This window comes from Triplophysa rosa, linkage group LG17 (assembly GCF_024868665.1).
Source record: "Triplophysa rosa linkage group LG17, Trosa_1v2, whole genome shotgun sequence".
Lineage (NCBI taxonomy): Eukaryota > Metazoa > Chordata > Actinopteri > Cypriniformes > Nemacheilidae > Triplophysa > Triplophysa rosa.
Window position 1 is genome coordinate 8,304,164 of NC_079906.1, and position 23,584 is coordinate 8,327,747.

Genomic DNA, 23,584 nt, shown 5'->3' on the forward strand with positions numbered 1-23,584 from the left:
TCATTCAAAGGCTCCAGTGTTTCAAGGCATCCTCTGTAGGATCAAGGTGCGTGCGTGTGCACTTCAATGGTGTCGGTAAATGGATCCCTGTTGCCATGTCCTGCAAGCTCTTTTCTCACATCTCTCTGTAGTTTATCACTAACACCTTGAATGTAAACACAAGAAAGTATTGTTTTCTTATAGAACAGAGAAAGCCGTTCATCTCAGTGGGCAAAGTATACCATAGAAGTATGTGATTTGAATTCTGCCATCTTCGCTCAAATTTAAGTCAGTCATGCAATATAAATGTCATGTGACTAATCACTCTGGAGCTGCAGTAAATGATGTCATGGCAGCACTGATTTGTTATTGGCATAAAATAGACAGGGTAAAATATTCAAAATGCAATTTCATGCTCCTATGCCCTACAAAACAGTCACTGGCAAAATATTTTCTATAACATAAATGCTTTTTATGTTGCTTTATAAATAGCTGATTTTGTTAAAATACTGTATTCTGGGTTATTTTTTATCTGCTGCTTTTATTTGGGTTTTTTTTTGTCAGAACTATCAAACCCATGACTTTATTCTGCTTATGTAATGCTTATGCTCCACAGACTAAACTACAGAAAGACTTATTTTAGGTTCACATTTGTTTGCTTATATAGATGGTTTCAGCGGCAACAACATAAACAAACATTATGTGGCCCAAACTTAAAGGTGCAGTTTGTAAAAAACACGATCAAATCAACAACACTGCCGTAGCTTAATGAAGCTGTGAAGGAGCGTGGAATGATGGGATCTGTTGTCTTCAACTCCACCACTGATGGCCATCAATCAGACGGGAACGAGAAATCATGTTAGCAGATGAGGTAAAGTTTTATTGTGGTCCATAAATAAGTGACTCGAAACAAGTTAGTGGCTTGCTAGACGCTAGACACTACTTCCGCATTTGTCCACGACACTGTTGTCATGAGGTTTCTACGTCAGTAAGGCGGTAACAAAGGGGAACGTGGATATGACGCCATTGACAGGCGACTGCACAGCCCCGTGTCACTGTTTAGAATGGCGATTTTCTCACGATTTACAAGTAGTTGGAAACATTTGAGATATTGTAAGTACTCAGCTGAACAAAATATATAACACTAGTGGTTTTTGGATATTTTACTGCAAAATTGTTACAAACTGCACCTTTAACTTCCAGGAGACCTCCAAGAATCAATAACTGTTAAGTAGTTTTATTTTTATACATTTAATATACAATACAATATTAATTCAAATTTACATTAATATAAATTGAATATAAAACAAATTGTTGTATTATAACCAAACACACATCGGAAGTTAACTTGAGGCCATCCGTGTGTCCAATGGACGTCTAATAGTATCTTGTATTACTATAGTTACGATTTCCGGTTTAATGATTTGAAAATGTTTGAATTTCTAGTTTGTCAATGATTTTGTTTTGCTTTGGTCTTTTGTTACTTTGTAACTTTTTTGAAAATAAACTGCACCTGGGATCTCATCTCCAAAACACCTCCAGCAACCCATTTGTTACAAACCCACAGCTACTTCTGAATGGCTGTCACTGGAGAAAGATATTTTTGCCCCCAGAATGATGGCCAAACCCTGATCCCTCTTTATAAAGCAATACTAAGTACACTAACAAAACATAGTGTGCATTATGTGGTCGTAGAATTCAATAAGATGAACTGAAGTACAGTATGAAGACAGCATCAAGAGAAGACAGTATCAAGCGAAGTGGTTGTGCACTTCTGGACACTGGCAGTTTAAATCAACCAGATTCAGTCGCATTTCATTTTGATCCATTGTGCAGTGAACCAGGTTTAACTTAACAGTAGGCTAATTGATTTTGACACAAGCTTCCTCAGTCATACCAAAGACAAACTCTTTGTAGTAATTTTACCACGGGGAAAACTGCGAACCATAGAGCAGCAGGAATGTGAAGCTCAGGGATCTGAGTTGATACCTAAAGGCTGGAGGTTTAGTTTTAAGATGCAGATGAAAAGAGGTTGAAGAGAGAGCGAGATCACAGTGCTGATCTCACCAAAGCTGAGATCTTCAGAAACACAGATAGGCCTCCTCTGGGGCTTTGGAAAAAAACAATACATTATCGAATAATTAAGGCAACAAGGTATGAGAAAAGAATTTCTGTGGCACTACAATCACCATAAAGAAATGTAAAATGACTGGTTTATTTGAAAATAAAAAGGTTATCACTGGTCCCTCTTTTATTGGTTGGCCAAACAGCTAGTCCCGCCCCAATGCACAACATTGACTACGTTTACATGCACCGTCATAATGCGATTATAATAGGATTTTGGCAATACTGCGATTATACTTAAATAATAAGTGAGTAAGCATAATCAAAGTAACATATGTGGTGTACGGCAGGTTTAATATGTAAACACCTTAATCGCATTTATGCTGTTATTCATCACGGCGCCAAATAACCATAAAATTCGCCCACATAACGGTGTTTTGCATTTGACGCAAGTATATTAAAACGATAGCCAGTAACACACACCTACTGTATCTGAGAGCATCGTCTATGCTGTGTATTATAGCAAATAATCAGACTAATAAAACTTCCATGTAAACGGGAGCAAAGAGGTGTTCTCATGTCATGTAAACATGTTACTGCGATTAAGTCCTTACTCTGATTATTGAAAATAATCGCATTATTGATGCGCATGTAAACGTAGTCATTGATTCAGCTGGAATAGATTCTCAAACAAATTGTTTCGTGTTTTAGGGAACACTACAATAATCTTACACAATACAATAGCCTACAAATTCACATTTCTTCCATGGATGGATGGACAAAAAGCTAAAATATAAAAAAGTGAATACAAAATGAAAAGGTATTTTATGCATAACTTGATTTAAAAAGTTCTGAAAGTGCCCCAAAGGTAACAATCTATTGCATGAAGAAATCAAAATATGTTTCTTTTGACTGACTTCTAGAATTCCATTAGCATGCCTCATTGAGATTTTTATTTTTATCTAATGAAAGTCAACTTGAACAACTTTCATTTAAATGTCTGACCCCATCTTATTCTGGTTCCCATGGATACTACAATTTCTCATCTTGTAAATGAAATGTATTCTCCAATGGTCTTCTACAAAATCCGTCGCCACAGGGGACATCTCATCTCATTCTAAAATATGTTTATGAGATTTATAATCTAGTGCATTTAAATTTTCAATCTGAAAGTGAAAATCGAATGACTTGCACTGTAAGGTCAGTGAACTGTGAGCGGGGGTTCTCGGGTACAGCTCGGGAGATGAACGAGTTCATCAAAATCGAGTTGAGGTTAGCATTAAGGTCCTTCAGAACACCTTCAAGGTCAAGGTCACAACAATCGAAATGTTATGGCTGGAGTGGGATCAATTCCTAAAGGGTGTCTGGTTTTCCCATAGGTACTTTAGCGTAGAGGATGTACAGTTTACATGTTGCCGTGTGGCGGTTTCTTCCCTCCTGCCGTATAGTGGCTCGCTCTCTTAAGCTATGATACCAACAGCAAGCACAAAGAATCTCTCCCAAGCATCTAGCTATTAACTCTATGACCGATAGCAGCAGTCAAAGTCTATTACCTCAGTCATCCACTTTCATAAGGACAGACTGGCCACAGGGAGGCGATAGGATGCTTCACCCCCACCTGCTCTATTTGTCCTCTGCTCTCTCGCTTCTAACCCCTCTGAACCCCCCCAACCCCCCTTCTCCACAGCCTACTAAATCATCAACGCTGGCCCTAGGGCAGCTCAATAGCTCTACACTGGATCACACAAGAGTTTCGAAAACTGCCAGCTAGGGAGGTGGATGCACGCGCACACTTCCCACATTTTCCCTAGAAACATTTTGGTGCGTGTTTGTGCGTACAGCAGAGAAGAAATACGACGACAGGCCCAGCAGTTGTATCTCCTTGTGAATCCCTTTTTAATGATTTCCATTACTGTAAGTGGAGATGCAGAGAGACAATGGTGCAAGATGGATGAGCCGCGAGGTGCGGTGTTAAAACAGCCCGGCCACACTGCTGGGACTGTCTAACTTTGCAGAGTAGGCAGAGGGAAAATTCTTGGCTGCAGACTGGGGGAATACCGCCTGTTTATGAGTCTACAGAACTATGCATCTTATAGAACCACACGGGTATTATAATAGTGCTTTCAAATATAGACCACCAAGTGTTATGCGGTGCCACTTTTGAAATCAGGGGGCAAATGTTGATCTCTGTATTTGGGTTTTTTAGTCTGTTGTACATTTATGTTCCAAATCCATTGGAGATTTACAAAGTTTTTTGGGTTTAAGGAATATGGAAGAGGATTTAAACTGTCAACATGCAAAACGCACTTTAATATATTGTGTTTATTTTAAAGAGATAGTTCAACCCCCAAAAATAATTCTTTCATTATTTACTCACCCTCAAATGTCATAACAAACCTGTATGACTTTCTTTCTTCTGCAGAACACAAATTATGATTTTTTTAAGAACGTTGGTAACCAAACAACAATGGCCTCTATTGACTTCCATTGTATGGACAACATTTTTTTTCTCAAAATATCTTCTTTTATGTTCCACAAAAGAATTAGAGGCCGCTTACACAAGAATGTTTTCAACTAAAGACGAAAAACTTTTTATGCGTTTTGGCTAGGGATGCACAATATTATTGGCACGCAGCTATTATCTTCCGATATTGGCTTATAAATTAAATATCGGCATTGGCCCAATATAAAACAATTACGTCAGTGTTTCTCAAACTTTTTTCTGCCATTCCCCACTTTGGAGGTAGGGAAGGGATGCGAGCCCCACCTGTCCCCAATCGCCCCAACAAAATGGTAATAAACATTGCAATGCTGAGCTGGCATCGTGATTCCAACAAATGTTTCACTTTCGTCACGTGACTCTTGCTGCTCTGTGCTGCATGTTGTAAACAAATATAAACAAGGCTAAAACCTCGCATTGTACAGATCATAGCCTGACTTTATAACTGTGTAGCTCGCGCTGTATAAAGAGAACGCGCAGTTTGCGCAGACCAGCCTGACTTCATAACTGTATAAAGAAGATGCGTGTCTGCGCAGCTTGCGTTGTATAAAGGAGATGCGCCTCACTTTATAACTCTTTTGATGAATATAACATCAGAATAAGAATACAATCAAGCCTCACTTTGAAACTGTGAAGCTCGCGCTGTACATATGCCTGAATTCATAACTGCCCAGCTCGCGCTGTATAAAGATGTGTCTCTGCGCAGTTCGAGCGCCTCACTTTAAAACGCCACAGGGCACTGTCATCATCCATCGCGATGTTTCACTTTAGCCATTGTCCGATGCTAATTTGGTAAACATCGCCCAACCCTAGCCATTGCTAACTTTTAAATCCGCTACCGCTTCTCCACATTAAAGTTGTTGTGCAGCTTCAATTAACATTCCGACGTGAAATCATTCTCAAAGGCTACTGTGATTCCATGTGACATTTTCTTCGCAGTCCGATGTTGTTTTATGTAAGCCTTACATTTAAATGTTGTTTTGTTTAGAGTGTATGGTCAATAAATAAAGGAATTAATAAAAATGACCCAATTTCCTTCCGTTTGTCGCACCCCACCTGTCATATATCTATTCCCCACCAGTGGGCCCTTCCCCACACTTTGAGAAATGCTGAATTACACCGATATGATTTGCCGATAAAAAAGATGTGTTGCTTATGTGAAGGCGTTCTGACATGACATGCACTCTCAAAGAAACCAGCTGTCACATAGCACATGAGTACTAAAGTTCATTTTCGTGTCTTATTGTGACTGAACTGTCATATAAACACAGGGTTGTGTTAAAAACACACAAGGTTCTAGGTTAAGACGGTGTTCTGACATTTTGTGCTACCATTAAGAGCCCTACGTAACTTTTTAATTTACTAAGTATTTTTGTTCAATGACTGTAATAAACATCACATACTGTTTCGCATTGATATCCGAACACATTTTTATAAAATATATGCTCTAGCAGCATTAATATAATAATTTGCGCGAGGAGTGCAAATCGGATCATACATTCATAATGACGCTACATAACGTTACCTTTAGAATGATACTGCACGTCCTGACGAGCTCGCACTGCTAAGTCCTCCATGCCAGGCATTCACAACATAACATCCATTTGCACTTTAAGTCCCCAAGCGTAATAAATCAGAGAACTGTGAATATATTTCCCATTGTGTACATTGGATTTCTTGTGGAAGAACCATCTGTCATTGTTTTCCAACAAAATATGCAGACAGCGCGGTGTTCCTCCGGGTAAAACTGCGTAAAATCTGATCCGTCAGTCTATAATGAGCCCATGCACACATGATTCATATTTCACAAGCACACGATAAATTTGTTATTTCACAGTTGTGTTGTTAGTTTGTCAGCTATAGGCTAATGCTTTAGCACAGTACTGTACTCCTGTCATGTCCGTCCAGATTCGCTCTATCAGTGAGCCATAATCAGTCAGTACAGAGTCTGCAGGTATTTATGAATGTATATTATGAGGACAAAAGCTCATTGTTTATGGCAGATTGCTGTGATAAGCTACAGCTACAGCTATTGGCCATTAAAATGAGTGATTTCTTTGATCGTTTCTTAACAATTCTCAGTAAGTCTATATGAAAACCACTATGTATCTACTTGTTAAATAGTTGGGTTTTTTCTCGGTTTTATTAGACATTATTAGTATGTGCTGTTTTATTCCTGTCAAATAGTAAAACTCCCCTTACAAACTTCATGTAATTATGTAAAAGTTTTGCAGATACTTACATTTTATTCTAAAATGACTTGAAAAATATCGGCATATCGGCAAAAGTTAAATATCTTGCATCACTAATTTTTGCTGTTCATTTACATAACAACGGCATTTGGGGTACTGAAAACGCAAACTTTTGAAAACGGTCTCAAAGTGCAAGTTTTTGAAAACGACGGCATTATCGTTTCCGTGTAAACTCTGAAGGCAGCGTTTTCCAAAAACGATGACGTCATACGCATGCGTATTACGCTTTCAGTCTGTAGGCATGCGTGAGTATTCCCCAAATAGTAATGGCGGCCTCCATGCTGCTTGGTTGTTCTGCGTGACATACCTATTATAATTTCTCCAGCAAAAAGTATATTTAGTGCACCACTACAACCAGCGGAGACATAGTATTTATATATTAAAACTATAAACGTAAATACACGCGGACAAGTGTATTAAAGTGCTTTTAGCTTAAAAAAGTGTATGCTAATGTGCGCAGGCACGTAGGGTTTCTTTATAGCGCAACAGCACCATCCACTGGCCTGGCATGCATAATACAGCGTTTTTACTCGTTTTCCCAGATCCATGTAAATGCAGATTGTTTTTGATAACGCTCTCATGTGTATGTGAATTTTTTCAAAGACGCAAAGGACTTTTCAGTTTTTCATTGTGTAAACGAGTCAAACACAAGTTTGAACCATACGAGGGTGAATAAATTGACAATAAATTTATATCACTTTAACATGTGGTATTTTTTAAACCAACTAGGCTGATTCATGCTGATCCGACAAATGCCAACAAACATCAATAAACCTGTTAATTCTAAATACAACCAACTTACAAAAATGTTTATTGACATTTGCTGAATCAGACCGAATAAGCCTTAAATCTCACGTATATTAATCAATAAATAACACTTATAAAAGATTACAATAAAAAGTCATAAAAACTACAGTAAATATTTAATATAAGTCACTTTTGTTGTGATATCCCTTTTCTCTCCGTCTTGAAGAAACACTCTTGAGTCTCAGGTTTTGATGGCAAAAAGATAGACTTTATTGCTGAAACAATCAAGCCGAGTTTTCTATAGAGAACTGAACTGCCTGGTTGGGGAAAGGCCTTTATAGAGGACACATGTCGAACTGAGTTATTGGGGGGCCCTTGGAGTTACCATTTGAAACAGATGTTCTTCGTCACAAACAACAACAAAACCTTGCCATGTACAGCAAGAGATGTGCTTGCACAGTTAAATGTAGAATAGAACTATAATGGTAAAATAATACATGATTCCTTTATATTTTGGATAATAATATCTTCCTCACTTTTTAGCATGAATATAGCACAGGCAGGTCGCTAAAAACCGGTTCACTCATAGATCATTCTTATTTTAAGTCATATGAAACTCATTTCGATTTAGACGTGATGAAAGTAGTACCTTCTGTGCGGGAGAGTTTCCACCAGTTAAACCCATTCAGACCATATGTAGACCAGTTGCAAGCATGATAGGTGGCATTAGCCAAATAAATCGATGTGACTTTTCAGCGGTGTTTCGAAATATTTATGCTGGTTAGTGCAGGTCTAGTCTCAGACGTTACTCCCACGGACCGTTGGCTGAACATCTGATGCATAATGCACACTTTACTGGAAACACTTCAGCATGTTCGAAGTCGTCATCTGATTGGTTGATTTCAAGGAGACGTGCGTGTCGCGTTCTTCAACGGTCTGCCTGGAAACAACACAGAGCCGCCTGATTGAACAAGTAAGCTGTTGTTTTTACATCAGTTATCACGATCGACTAAACGCTAAATTCTCAAAAGTATCCAAAGTATCGAAGATAAACAATGTTGTTGCTGTTAACCTTTGACACATTCATGAATGTACACCGGTCTGTTACTGTGGGGACATTTCCACGCCTCTAAACATGAACGAAACGTGATTGGTTGCTTTACCTGTCAGTCATATGGCTTCTTGGGCGGGCCTTGGCCAATGAAGTATAAAGGTCTGGCTACGTGAGACTAGTGCTGGTCCTGCAACAGAGCCATGCCATTCACCAGCATAAATTTAGGAAAGATTGGTTAATCTAGGCCTATTTGAGCAGTCTAGCTCGGACGCCAGCACACCACCATTCAGAACACGTCAGAAAACACTTATGAACTGTTATGTTGTTTGGGGTTTGACGGCAGCTGCGAAACAAAGTCTCATTAAGGTTCACTAACAGTGCATCCTCATGCCCTGAAAGCAAAGATGAGGTGGGAGTCTTTCTTGTTTTGCCCGATAAGAATTTGTATTTCAGTTACACCTTTGGGCACTTTCCATTTCAGAAGATCTGCCTCCTGCTGTTGAAGAACAAATGCCGCCACAACACTGGTGAACATGGTTTACAGACAAAAGGGACAAGCAATCATGCCTGGGGGAATATAGACTCACAGGAAGAGGATTGTTTTAGCTCCATTAAACTGGAAATGGATGTGCTCTTAGAGGATGTAATGGAAAAAAATTTTTTTGGCAAAATGCTGAGGACAATTCTTCATTTCACTGTGAAGCCCCCATTCGAGCAAGTGATTTTTCTTCTCAGAAAAAAAGATTAGTAAACAAATGTGAAATCAAGAGTATTTACATGCTGATCTCAAAGAAATATTGAAACCCAACAGAATTATACCTGCTGGCCAGGTATCGATGTTAGCAGGCGGCCTAATCACATTTTTAAATCGATTTTTTTCTTTTTTGTTTGCGAGGCCTGTTTATGGCAGATACAACAAATCAGTTATGAATTCGTTTTTGTATATATATATATTGGGAGGTACATTTGGGAGATAACATCATGTTTAACACTCGCTGTCATTAAACGAAACAGAATTATGGGTCTCACAGTGTAACAACTACCTTCAGTTTTCAAGAAACTGTCATGTACAGACAAATCTGTTCTTAACTCTTTCCAAAAAGAGCTTTTACAATCAATAATGCATTGTGTGTCTTGTTTTGGATTATAGCTTGGAGGCACTCTCAATGCTAGGTAGTTCTTTTTTCACAGAAGTGCCTTGAAACGCACAGCATCATTTAATGTTGATTTAAATACAATCGTAACAGGCTATGATGTAAATATCACAAAACAATGATGGCTGAACCCATACTTGTGTTTTGCTTTATTCAAAAACATGAACAAGTTTGAACCTTAATTTACCTGAAAATAACCATCATTGACTCACCCTCAAGTTGTTTTAAACCTGTATACATTTCTTAGTTTTATTTAAACACAAAAATATATATTTTCACCAATGTGGAAAACCAAACAGTTTTGGGGCACTATTGACTACCATTGTAGTTATTTATGGTGGTCAATAGTGGCCCAGAACTGTTTGGTTTCAAGCATTCATCCAAATATCTTTGTTTTCAGCAGAACAAAGACATGTATTGAGGTTGAGCAAATGATGACAGAAATGTCATTTTTAGGACTATCCCGTTAATAGTGCTGAATAAATATCTATATCTATAATAAATATGGCACTTTCCTTACAACACCAAGTAAAGATGAGAGAATCGACAACATAAGACATTGAGAACATTTTGGATTTTAATAACACAAAGTTATTGTATACCGCAAACCAACATTTTATAATTACATTTTTTTATTGCTATATAAAACTTTGTTATGGATTTTATTACCATAATCAAATACCATCAATTTAGTATATTGTGTTGTTTTTCTAAAGATAGGTCTACAATACTACTGAATGCATTTGGATTAACAATAGACACACTGCAGGTAAACCCAGAGGCCATCAGACGGATTATTACCCCAACTGTAAATTAATTTGAGTGGAACAAAATATGACTATAAAATCAACCGTTCCAGTGAAATGAAATTAACTCGAACATGTCAGCCACATGGAGACTGATTACTCTACTGACCCCTCTCACAAATCTCTCATTTGCCTCAATTTACTGTCAATAGAAAAAAGGACAATGGGATTTCAATTGAATCTATGAGGCTGTGGACAAGTGTACAGACTCTTGTGCTGCAGGGGTAACTGATCGATCTAAAATGTATAATTCAATGCAATTAAATAATTGAGTTTGAGAGAATGAACAGAGGTAATGGATATTAATCTATACCTGAACAAATCGGTGCATTTAATTGTATTACTTTCATAGTTTAACTAATACACTCTGGAAATACTTTTGTAAATATCTTAATACTTTTGGTATGGGCTGGTGAAAGCTGTAATCCAGGACTACGTTTGACAAAATCCACTATTAATGACAATGACATTTTATGCACATAGTGTGGAATACGGGACATCCTGTAAGAAGCAGGCAGAACTTTAATCTCTGAAGGTCTCGTGAGGAAGCATATACTTATGGTTTAGAACTATTGAGTGCAGCAATATCACAATGGCTATTAAAAATAATTTTTAGCATGTTTTTTATTTATGTCTTGAGTGCACATATTATGTTTGTTGAAGCAGAAGTGTTGTGGCTGCGTTGTTCCTCAAAGACCTCTCTAATCTTCACTCATAATTACCATCTTGATTTCCCAAGAGATGTCTTAGCTGAGGTGGCTAAGTGTTTTTGACAATTAATGTACAGATTTGTGTGACACAATAGGCATCAAAGCAACTGTGAGGTTTATTTGGTCGTCTCGCAGGCCATTTTTGATGACTGTGTTAATATAGTCTTCAAAGTTTTATATAAGCAATTTAGAGGAAATTTACTCACACCCACTCACCCTCTCTGTCTCTCCTGATGGTAGAATTTTACCCAAATTCACTTTAGTGATTGAACAAATGGATTTGATGTCAATATTTTCTTATGTTTTTTTTATTTATTCCTGTCCTATATGTCATACTATATCTACGACTAGTTGCATTTTATTATTTGCATATCATCCATTTCCGGTCATTATACTCACAATCACAAAACAGATCTGCATCTCACTGAGTTGGTAAGGCACGTAAGGTAGTTCATACCTGTATTGTTTTTATACTTTAAAACTAAAACAGCTAAACCTTTTTATACATCCAAAGAACTTATTATATAGCGCTCTGGAATACTTGATTCTGATTGGCTAGTCGCAACATTCGACTGTTATTCCCTAATTCCCTGACTGCTCAAAAGTAACACATGGGCTGTGTCTCAATCAGCTCCCTTGTTCAGTAGTCACTGATCAGGGAGTTGGCCATTTTAAGGGCTGTCTCATTCGAAAAATCCTTCCAGTGCACTGAACCGTTCGTTCCCTAAAAATTCCCACAATGCACCGCAAAAAAACAGGGAGCATCGATGCTCCCTATGTTCCCCTTCCCCTCACATGACAATTTTTGAAGCCGTTTAACCTGAAAACGCAGAAGCCAACTCAACAAACTTCATGAAACGCGACAGAACTTTTGAAAAGACAAATGTTTATTTAATTTACACTTCTTGCTTGACAGGCAGGGAACACAATCTACTTAACAGTTGAATTTAATAAGACCAAATTTGTGCACTGATATGTAACAGAATAATTAAAGTGTTTCTCATATGTACTTCAATCAGTATTTAAAAAAATAAAAATAAAGGAAAATAAGTGAACAGTGTCCCAATGTGAAGTGAGCCAGGGTCCTTACCAGAGCCCAAACCCGTGTACATGATATACTGATTCACGACCATGGTCATCCGGGTACTGCGAGTCATCTTGACTGGTGAAGTTTGATCACCCTGTCTGGGTTTATTATGCGATAACAACCACCTGGCTGTACATTATCCCATACATATACATACAGTATATTAAATGAACTTGATATATACTCAATTATTATTTTTTGCACACTTAATATGTATGAATCAATTTTCCTTCTCCAAAGTTAAGGTTTTATCAGATTTAGTTGGAAATCTGTGGACGACTTTTCACCAAGCAAACCCATCCACCCTCACACACAGCTTATTTTAAAGTAAGGATCTTTGCAAGAATCCTAACAGGATGTTGCTAAAATAAACTATTGGACGTTGTGGATTAAATCACGACCTGTTTCTGTATCCAATGTCTATTTGGAACAGGATCAAAGACCTCGTTCAGTTAGGTTGATATTGAATGACTTGGCCGATACTCAGGCATTAGTGCTTGCTTTGCTTGAATTACTTTCTTCCTGCTGACCTAATAGAGCATTAACAGGATAGCTGGGGCTTATTAGACTGTTTGTGTCCCAAACATCAATGAGATAAACAGGCGGTAGTGACAGCATTAAACAGGCACGTCTTTATGTTAGGACAGAGTTATGCACTGCTATTCTGAGTTAGGGATAACTTAATTCTTATCAGCATGAAGGCAAAATAAAATAAAGTATCTACTGATATATCAGGGGCCTGTACCATGAAGCTGGTTTAGGTGGCTAGCCAGGTAAATTTAGGATTCGTTTGCGCCAACCCTGGGTTTTAGGTACCATGAAAGTAACTCAGTTTAATCGGTGTTCATCGCCATGGTAACTTACGCTGCACGGCTAGCCTGCTCCGGAGCAGGTTAAGATCTAGATTAGAGATCTCACACCGAAAGTGAACCAATCAGTGGCGAGCAAATTTACGTATAAGTGACGCAACTAACTCACAGTGCGTGTTACAATGGCTAGTTATTTTTAATAATGTTTAATAAAATAAAAATCATTTAAGATAATAAAAAGATGAAAATATATATTACAAATATAAAATCAAATAATGGTTACTATATAGGTAAAATCTGATTTTAGAGATAACATTTGCAGGCTTTCCCTTACACTCCCTTACACACATGAAATTAAATTTATTTATATTCCATTTTTTATTGTACTACATACAATATGTATTTCTTTGCATTGCTTTTTTTATATTCTTGTGGTGCAGAACATCTAGGAACACTTTCAGTTTCACTGTGTCTTCTGTAACCTATGCAGGTAGACACTTCAGTTTCTGGGGAAGGTTGTGAAATGTCCTACAATAACAGACCCCAGTAACTTAAAATATAATCCTCACATTCACACTCTTTAACTCTGTCAGAGCGCACAGATAGTTTCTCTTAATCATGTGCTTCATCCTCATTAATAAAGGTAAACTAAATCATAACTAATATAAGGAAAGATATTTTCATCCACTGTGGGGGCACACACACACATTCTACACATAAATCATACTACATTACTGTAATATTTACCTTACTATAGTATACTACAGTAAATGTGTGTATTATATAGTCATTTAACTTGCGCATTAACTCAATCAGCAGTGTTTCTGAAACACTTCTCTCTTGCGTAGACAGCAGAAACAGTATCACTTCATGGCAGAAATTTTGTGTTACTAATATTTGCGCATAATTATTTCCTAAGAAACATACGGAACTACCTCTATCCATGTTGAACACGATTGGTTTTGCGATCTTAGCTTCAGGATCAAAGCTTGAGTTGACAAAACAAACTCCGTGAGCTGCTTCATGGTACCAACAAAGCTTGATCACGTTGGTTTGGGTTTGTCAACCCAAAACTAATCTTGTAACCCCGAGTTTGTTCAGCAACATTCATGGTACAGGCCCCAGATCTTACAACATGTAAATATAGGCTACAATCTGCCATCAAGGGTTTTTAGAGGACATGACGTTATATGCAAACATTTTCTGGAGATGTTGCAGAGGTCACATATTTTGAATGTCTAAACTCATCCTTAATTCAGGTCTTTACTATTAAAAAAAATCTGTGTTTTGCCTACTGACTACACGCCAGAATTACCCCACAGTTGAAGCTTGACTTCAAATATTCGTTTCTGTGACAACTCTTTCAACAGAACAGCCAGTTCTTGAGCTTACATCCGCTGTTTTACTGCATTCATCGATTATGTGTTTATTTTTCACAGTGAACAGACAGCGTAGAGAAAAGTAGAATGTGGAGGAATAATTCTTTACAGTCATGGTCTTCCACCAGACATCCATCAATGCACTTGCTTTCTGTGCGGAGATTTTATATATTCATCTTTTCATGATATCTGGACTTTTTTGTGGCTTACATATCCTGTTGTGAAGCAGCAAATGGCAAAACAGCTAAATGAAACAAGATCATATATGGCCCCTACCCATGAATTTACTTATGAAATATGGAGGTGTATCAAGGTCAGAATTCACAGAAATTATTTTTTGATTAAAGTGATAGTTCACCCAAAAATGAAAGTCATACAGGTTTGAAATGACAAGAGAGTGAGTAATTGATGACAGAATTCTCATTTTTGGGTAAACTATCCCTTTAAGAAGCAACATTATTTGCAGCAATGTTATTAAAACCTACAATATATTGTCCATTTCTATTAAATACTTAAATTGAATACATTAATTAAAAAATAAATAGGCTCTTGCCTATAAAAAATCTATATAAAGTATACATAAAGTATAAAATTAGCTGTTATACAAAATATCATCACACTTGTCACACCAATGGTCAATTTAGAGAAGCACCACTAACTTCGGTAAACATTATAACACACTTTAAAGAATTATAGTCTCTCTATAGCAAAAATTCGCTGGTATAGACAGCAAGTACATGTCATCTCATGTTCTGAGATGTTCTGAGGTGATACTGTGAAAGTGTTGAGTGGGTCGCCACCTCACACTACAGAGAGGCATTGAGTGTTCTCCATAGAATGCCATCAGACAACATGTGTCCGTTCACCTGTCACCTCACAACTTCTAAGCTATTCTCCCTGACAAAAATAGACGGACACAAAATGCAGACAAAGAGACAGAACCCAAGAAAGCGCGAGAGGGAGAAAGACACAAGGGGAAAAGGAGAGAGACAGACTCCCTGTGGACTCAGGTAATAAGCTGTCTCTTCAAATGACCATCAGAGTTCACTTCACATTGCGATGATTGCAGGTGAGGGAAGAGTCAGTGAAAGATGGAGCTCTTATTCAGATTGAAATGTCACAAGGAAAGGACGTATGCTAATTTAAATGTTCCATGCGTTTAGTAAGTGCTGCTTAAAATGGGTTCACACTGCGCTCTGTATTATGAAGTTCAAACATAACCGTTCAATCAAAACACAAAGCAAACAAAAGACAATGATGCTTACTCCTGCGGTTTTCAGAAGCGCTATAGTTATGATTCGGGTACCTGACACGTGTCGGAAAAAACAACATCAGTCATCCAAGTCAATTCAGAATGTCTGTTATAGTTAAACTAAAGTAGCCTAACTGGACTTTATTTAACTGGACTTTAATTTAGAAATTTAGAAAACATTTTAGAATTTTAAATATGTATTGGTAAATGCTGAAATGAACATTGATTATTATTTGTGTATAATAATAGCTCATTGTTAGCTCATGCTAATGTTAACTTGTTAACAAATACAACCTCACTGTAAAGTGTTAACCTTATGTGGATAACTATTATACTGAAACAACAAAATTGATGCTCTTGCATATATCCAGTTGTGTATCTGCTTTTCTATTCTTCCATCCTTCCAAATGTCTTCAAATGTTTAACCAATCTGTTCTCACGGGAATTCATAACTATTCTACGAGTTGGCAAATTCATATAAATATGTACGATGCGAATCCTACAAATAGAAAAAGCAATACTGAAGCCCCTCCCCTCCCCTAACCCCACCCCTAAACCTGACATCACTGGCGCTAAAGCAAATCGTACTAAAACGTACAAATAAGTTTGTACAATTATACAAATTAGACACCTCGTAAAATAGTTATGAATTCCTGTGAGATTGAATTTTTTTATTGTTAGTTCACTCAAAAATAAAACATTTTACTCACCCTTATACCATTCCAAACCTGCATAAGGAATGAGGAAATTGTACCAGTGTCTCTTTTCCATGCAGTTATGGTAAATGAAGACTGAAGCATTTAAGCTTAAAAAGGATCATGAAGTAGTGTATATAGCTTGTGTACTATATTTGTGTACAGTGAGTCACTGAGTCATTAGTCACTGATAATCTCTAGTGAGCTGTTAACCGCTCCAACTGAAGTCAATGAGAACTTCACAAGTAGATTAGCCTAAATCAATCATATTATTCAACTGGGTCAACCAATCAATTAAAAGAATGCAGAACAGACATTGTTACTTTTTCAATACACTCATTTATGGGACATTTTTTACGAGGACCAATTTAAATTTCCATCAGTTGCAACCTGATATCACGGGAATTCGTTACTTTTTTACGAGGTGGCTTTTCGTATGAATTCATACGATATGAATCTTACAAAAATGTGTGATTTTTAGAAAAAAAACAATTCTGAAATCCTAACACTAAAGTCACTGGCGCGAAAGCAAATTGTACTAAAATGTAAGCATGAGTTCATACGAATTAGCCATATTGTAAAATATTGACATGTTTTTGCCGTGAGATTGTGTTGAGCTGTAACATACATGAGAAAATGTTGATCGAATATATACTGTGCAATGTCTTGCAGATTCTGTCCAACTGTAGTAACTCCATGGCCTCTGGTCAGCAGGTGGAGTGATGCTTAATATGCACTGTTCCATGTTAGTGGTCTGATGCGAATGCGAGTTAGGGACCGTCTGACACACGCCATCTTTCATCAAATCTCTACACGTTCACGCGGTCCGGACCTATCCCGTCTAACTCAGATACATCAGTGTAGCTCACAGATCCTTTATCCAAAGTGACAGTGGAGTTCACTGTATGATAAAATAAGACTGACACGCCTTAAAAACGCAAATGATCCACACTCCCTAACAGAAATGAGCAGTTGAGTGCAAGTGCAGGGGTGTAAATCACACAGAGTGATTGTTGAAGCTTGAATATAGAACTACCAAGAAATGAAGGGAGCATTAACGCCACCGTCTTATTTTATTTTTCACTTGCGCAAGATTCACACACTCATTGCTCTACATTTATAGCACATTACATTTATGCATTTGGCAGATGCTTTTATCCAAAGCGTCTTAGAGTGCATTCAAGCTACACAAATGCACATGCATTCCTTGTTGAGCTACAGGCCAGTTGAGCTACAGGAAAGCTTGTAGGTAGTAGGCTAGATTTTCATCTCACCAGTGAATATAAATAATAGATTAAAACACATGTAAAATAAATGCTAATTACATTAAACGTTAACAGTAGCAGATGCTGTTTGCAGTCCAGTGTAAATACTTAAATACATATCGTCGCTGTCGGGCGGAAACCTCCTATGTCCAAATTTGGTCAATTTCATATTTTTTCACAAATCGATGCTATTGGTCAGTCCCCATGTGGGTCTGTTATTTTTACAAATTATTAACCAATCTAAAGTGTTGAAAATAGCTTGAGAGCAAATCTCTTAACTCCATTGGACACTTCAACTGTCTGAGAAGTCTCGTAACTCCACCTCTTCTTCACTCCGCGGGAGCTTCTCGGCATTACGTCTCCTGATTGAAAGTTTTTTAGACAATAACGAGTGAAAATAGTTAGGTTAGATACATTTGAGTAGGTCTGTTTTGTTAAAAATCGATAGCTGTAATGCTTCGGTGCAGAAGGAAGCCCGTGAGCCACGAAGGTAAGTTTGCGAGCAGATTCGGCTAATTTCCGCCTATTAGACAGCCTAGTCAGCTCATCGTTTTTTGTATTACATCACTTGTAGTTCTTAAACCTTTAAAATAGAGTTTAGGAAGATGTATGTAACCACAGTCGTTAGCTTTGGTTAACAATTGAACCCTTTTCTCTTATCAAGAGGCTCAACGCGACCGCCGACTTTATTTCCATGCAGATTAAATTCCGCCTATATTAGACAGCCTGTTTAACATTTTATTTTGGTATTGCATCACTCATAGCTCTAACGTTTAAAATAGAGTTTAGGAAGATGTATGTAACCACAATCATTAGCTTTCATTAGCTCTTAAAGCCTCGTCTCTTGTCAAAAGGCTCAACGCGACCATAGACTTTGATGAACACTGCTGGCAGCAGCGACGTCTGTGTCCGTACCATTCTTATCAATGACAGCGTAATCTCGTATCTCCCTGCTCCCAAATTATAAACCTTGTATCTCCGATTAAACATGGTTTTGGGGAAATGTTGTGTTAATGTTGGTACACAACAGTATATGATAGCAATATAAGGTATAATACCAACTTTAACGATACAATGTTTAATAACTCAAAAAATATGCATTTTTTTAACTTCCTGAAAAATAATGGTTTTGGAGATACGAGGATATGCTGTTTTCTTATGGTTTAGTTGTAGTGGTAGGCAACCCGATTTACATGTACAGTATCTTGATGCAGATTTTATTAATCTCATCTCATATTCTGTCTAACATTCAGGACTATTTTTCGCCATTGTGTTTGGTGGACACAGTGGCATAGCGTCTGGGTATATAAAGGTGCATATGGGCCCAGGGATTGGGGGTTTTATTCATGGCCGTACAATACTGTAGAAAATGATTAGATTACTGATCTCAGATTTGGTCTACCTATGGATATATGTGAGTGGGTCCTACCCCAGAAAAAAATGTAGAGTGTAAAAACGACGCCACTTTCCCAGCAGTAGTAAGATGCGTGACAAGTAGTTCTGACGCTACATATGAATGCAAGTTTGAATCCATCTATTGCATCTCACTCTTCTACATTTTCACATCACATCACATATCAGATCATACAGGCATTTATTTTCAACAAAATTAAGAAAATATTAGAAAAATGTTATAATAATCATAAGGTTAGGGTTAGTATGGAGGTCTTTATTGTCCCAACAAGTTGGCATCCATTTAATCATTTTAACACATATAATCATTTGCACTCTTATTGTTGTTGTATTTACTTTGTTTACATTGCTGTGTCGAAACGGAATTAAGTTGAATTCATATGGACTCTATGAGCTATGAGCTCGTCAATGTCAATGATTGAGGTGGCCAAACAAATGAAGGAAGTATGAATGATGAATGATTTAAGTAGCTAAATGGTAAACGTTTGACAACTGTATTATCCTATAAATGTTAAAACACACGCAAAACACTGGCTGCATCGCTTTCTCCCTCTTTCTGGCGCTTGGGAGTTTGCACTCCCTTGGGGTTTGCCGTTATTATTTGAGCACAATTGATGCGCATCAACATTTAAATAACGCACCCGAGTAAACAACCGATGTTCAGTAATGTGCAACGTGGTCGCTAACGGAAGGATGGGGCCCGGTAAATAGTTCTTGCATATGGGCCCGGACCTGACTTGCTACACCACTGGGTGGACATACCTGAGTTAAACGACATTTAAAAAAACAGAGACTTGTCAGAGGTGGTATAGCCTAAACCAAACCACTGTTGGCAATCCCTTCTCCATATATTTATGTCTGGTGTCTCTTTTTTGTGTAAATATACTAGAACAAGTATTGCAACCATAATATTTAACATCTCTTTCTTGACAGATTATTTCAGGGGACTGCTTAGAGCCACTCAAACAAGTAAATATAAAACATTAGGACGTCATTGCTAACCAGTATCTTAAATTCTAATGATGATTTTTTCCTTTTTTAGGCGAAGACTTTTATGAGCCGTCTCCTTATGAACCAATGACGCCTCATCGCCAGTCAGATGCATTTCGCCTGGCGTCAATCATCTCAGGTAAAAATATATTTTTAGTTTTTAATGCATTATGTATCATGTTTAGAAATGTGTGTAATAATATGTATATATGCATATGGGTCAATGACGTATAACGATCACTCATCATGCGCTGCGACCAATAATACTGTATCAATAGTTTAATTAATTTAAAATTAAAATATATAAAAATTTGTGGCTGAAATATGCATCTCTGATTATGCTTGGGTGAATGGTATTTTAAAAACATGTATATCTGTTATATGCGATTTTCAGGAAAAATAAGTTTGTTCATTTTGTTCATTTAAGAAGACAAAATTATAGAACAAATCTATGAGATGATTATTTACCAGAACTGTGAGAAATGCAAATAGTTTACGTTTAACTTTAAAAACTAATACTAAATACTAATTTAACTTTAAACAGGCCTTCTAAAGTGTACACCGCATTCTTTATGTTTGAATAACTGCGAAAGATATTATTATTCATTTGTATTTTAAAATTAGCATGTCGAAAATCCTTATACGTCATTGACCCCTTATATACGTATATGCATTGACTATACTGGAATGGACTGTACATGGTTGACTGTATATTAGTTTCTTTAAAATTCAGTTTTTACATTAAATCCAGACAGCAATAAATTATACATTGTTAGTGCGACACTACAGACCAGTTAAAAGTTTCTGGTTGTCAGTTATAACAACGCTTACTTCTTGCTATTTTTTATCAACAGCCATACAATATTGAAAGAGAAATGAAAATGAATGAGACCTTTTCTCTTCTCGACAAAAAGGAACAAAGAAAGTGATAATTTCAGTGAAATAAAACCACTTCTAGGTATTTGTCACTTTGGCATGAGTTAAGTTTAATGTTTAATTCACCGACAGCAGTCATTATAGACAGAAAAGGACAGAAATATTGCCTCCAATCCATTATCAGACTCTCACAGAGCCTGGAACAGCCAGAATAACTCATTTTTATTCAGATCTGAAAAATAGCCGGGGAATGACAAATCTCATGCACACTACAGGAAATAGTGTATTCAACAGGGTTGCCAGATCCATCTTCTTGCCAATTTGCTGTATAATACCATTTTTGTCTTTTCAAAGACATGCTGTGAGTAGAAGCTGATGTTTGGAGTATATTTGCTTTTTTCTTTAGGTAAAATAAACAGTACAGCTAGGGAAACAGCTTCCATTATATGATAGTGTAAATTCAGCACAATGTTAGTGTGCAATTTTTGTAAGATTACACCAAGAGGTGAGAACTGCTTTAGTGCATTTTCATATGTATTGCTATATCTTTACATAAGGGAGAAACGGGTATCACGCAACCACTTTAAACAAATCTTTAATCTTACCAAGAGTCTTTCCCACAATTCAGCTCCTCTTTATTCCTCGATGAATCTTTTAAAATGCCTGCAAAATAAGGAGCCCTGACTAATGTCTCATCGCATCTCACTCGCAGTCGCAACCTTCACAGATTGCGATGACACTTCTTGATTTGATGTGACAGCCCAAGTCATTATTCTATGTCTGGTCATTTGCGACAGAGTGTGAAGAACAAGTGGACCGCAGCACTAATACTGACATTTTGAGGGTAAAGCCGGCAGACCCTCACAGCCCAGATCCGCTCCCTGGCGGGAATCTCTCCCGATCTGGAAGTGGAACAGCCCTGTGTGCCATATTCGAGACGTGACAGCATTGATTGTGATCCCTTAGCGCTCCGGTTACCATCTTACACAACCCAGTGCTCATCCATCACTGGAACCAACAGTGTGTGTGGCTAACGTTTCATTGCAGTCAGTAATTGGATAGTGATATTAGTTGTGTGCTGTAATTAAGTGCAAAAAAAAAAGGTTTACTAAGCACTCATGATCCAGTTTAATGGTTTAAAGCAAGTTTGGGGGATTGCAGGCATCTTTTGCAACCTTGCAACCAGAACCAATCCACTGTTAAATGTTTCAGATGAATATACTGTACGGCTCCCATAATGCCACGAATTACACAATTGTCGCATTCCCTTGCTTAGGCAATGTAGTTATGTTCACTCTGCATACAGTTTGATAGATATCAGTCCATGTGAGAAATATTTGTGTGCCTGAAATATGACACAGCTTTTTATGATATGACTTAGACTCTTTCATGGGTCATTTCAGGTCCTTCTGAAGACTCTATTAACAGGAGAATCTGCTCTTGTCCTCGTTCACTTTCTTTTTCATTTCTTTTGACAAATCCCTCAAGCCCGGCGAGCAGAAGCACTTTCCAAAAGAATAAGCCATCGTCCTTTTTCATCATTTTAAATAAATGTAGCGAGTTGAGGAATATAAATGAGATTAAACCTTTCAGGCGCTGTGGTCTTTGAAAAACCATCTGTTCTTTTCTCACCTCTCATTTTTTTCGGAATATAAAGTAGGAATCTTGGCATTTATATCAACATTTTGATTGTTGTTTATGGAGAGGGAAAAGTAGTTCAGAGCAGGTGAAAGTGTTATAGCTGAATGGAGGTATTGAAGGCAACATGAGGCAAAGTTTTTATTTAAAACAGTACTACTGTATAAGATATTATTTTTTTATGATTTTGCATAGCAGACACTACATGTAGATATATTATCATATCTAGACTGTTTCAGCGGCAACAACATAAACAAACATTATGTGGCCCAAACGTAAATGGTACATTTCATGAAAATCTGACTTTTTCAATGTTTAAGTGCTATAATCGGGTGTCTGGTGCATCTACCAACTCAGAAAACGTGAAAAATGACAATCCAGTAACTTTGTTTACGTGAGCCTATCTCTGCAAGCCTGTGAGAAAACGAGCCGTTCAGATTTCACTCACTTTCTGACGTAGGTAGTCGTTCTTATTATAATATTACCGCCCCCTTTTCTGAACGTGTCCACCCATGGCGCTGCCGCCATTTTTGTTTTCGCAAGTGACATATGTGAATTAGTTCTGTCACCATGGCAAAAGTAAGCAAAGCATGCTAACTAAGTGTTGTGTTGTTGGCTGCACAGAGCAGCACAGAACACTGTTCCCAGCCTGACAGGAGGGCAATGGATTTATTTTGTTTTCAATGGAAATCCACCAGACTGAACGAGGCAAAGCTGCAAATAAAGACCCGTTATTTTTTAAGTAAGACCTCAGAGACCTGTGGCAACTTAAAAGTAGGTAAAACGTCATTGTGAAACGTTTGTCCGTTCACGCAAAGAAAGCAATGTGTATGGTCTGTAAACACGCGATGGGTCTGTCCTGGGTACTTTCACTTATAGAAAGCAGTGTGTATGGTTTGTAAACATGCGACCGG

At 37.5% G+C, this 23,584-nt stretch overlaps 1 protein-coding gene across 1 annotated transcript in view; it reads left to right on the forward strand.

Moving 5' to 3' along the window:
• gfra2a (GDNF family receptor alpha 2a) overlaps positions 1-23,584 on the forward strand; it is a 74,966-nt gene that overhangs the window by 6,591 nt on the left and 44,791 nt on the right. Inside the window, 1 exon segment of the mRNA XM_057357527.1 lies at positions 20,209-20,295. Coding sequence (XP_057213510.1) covers positions 20,209-20,295 — 87 coding nt within the window.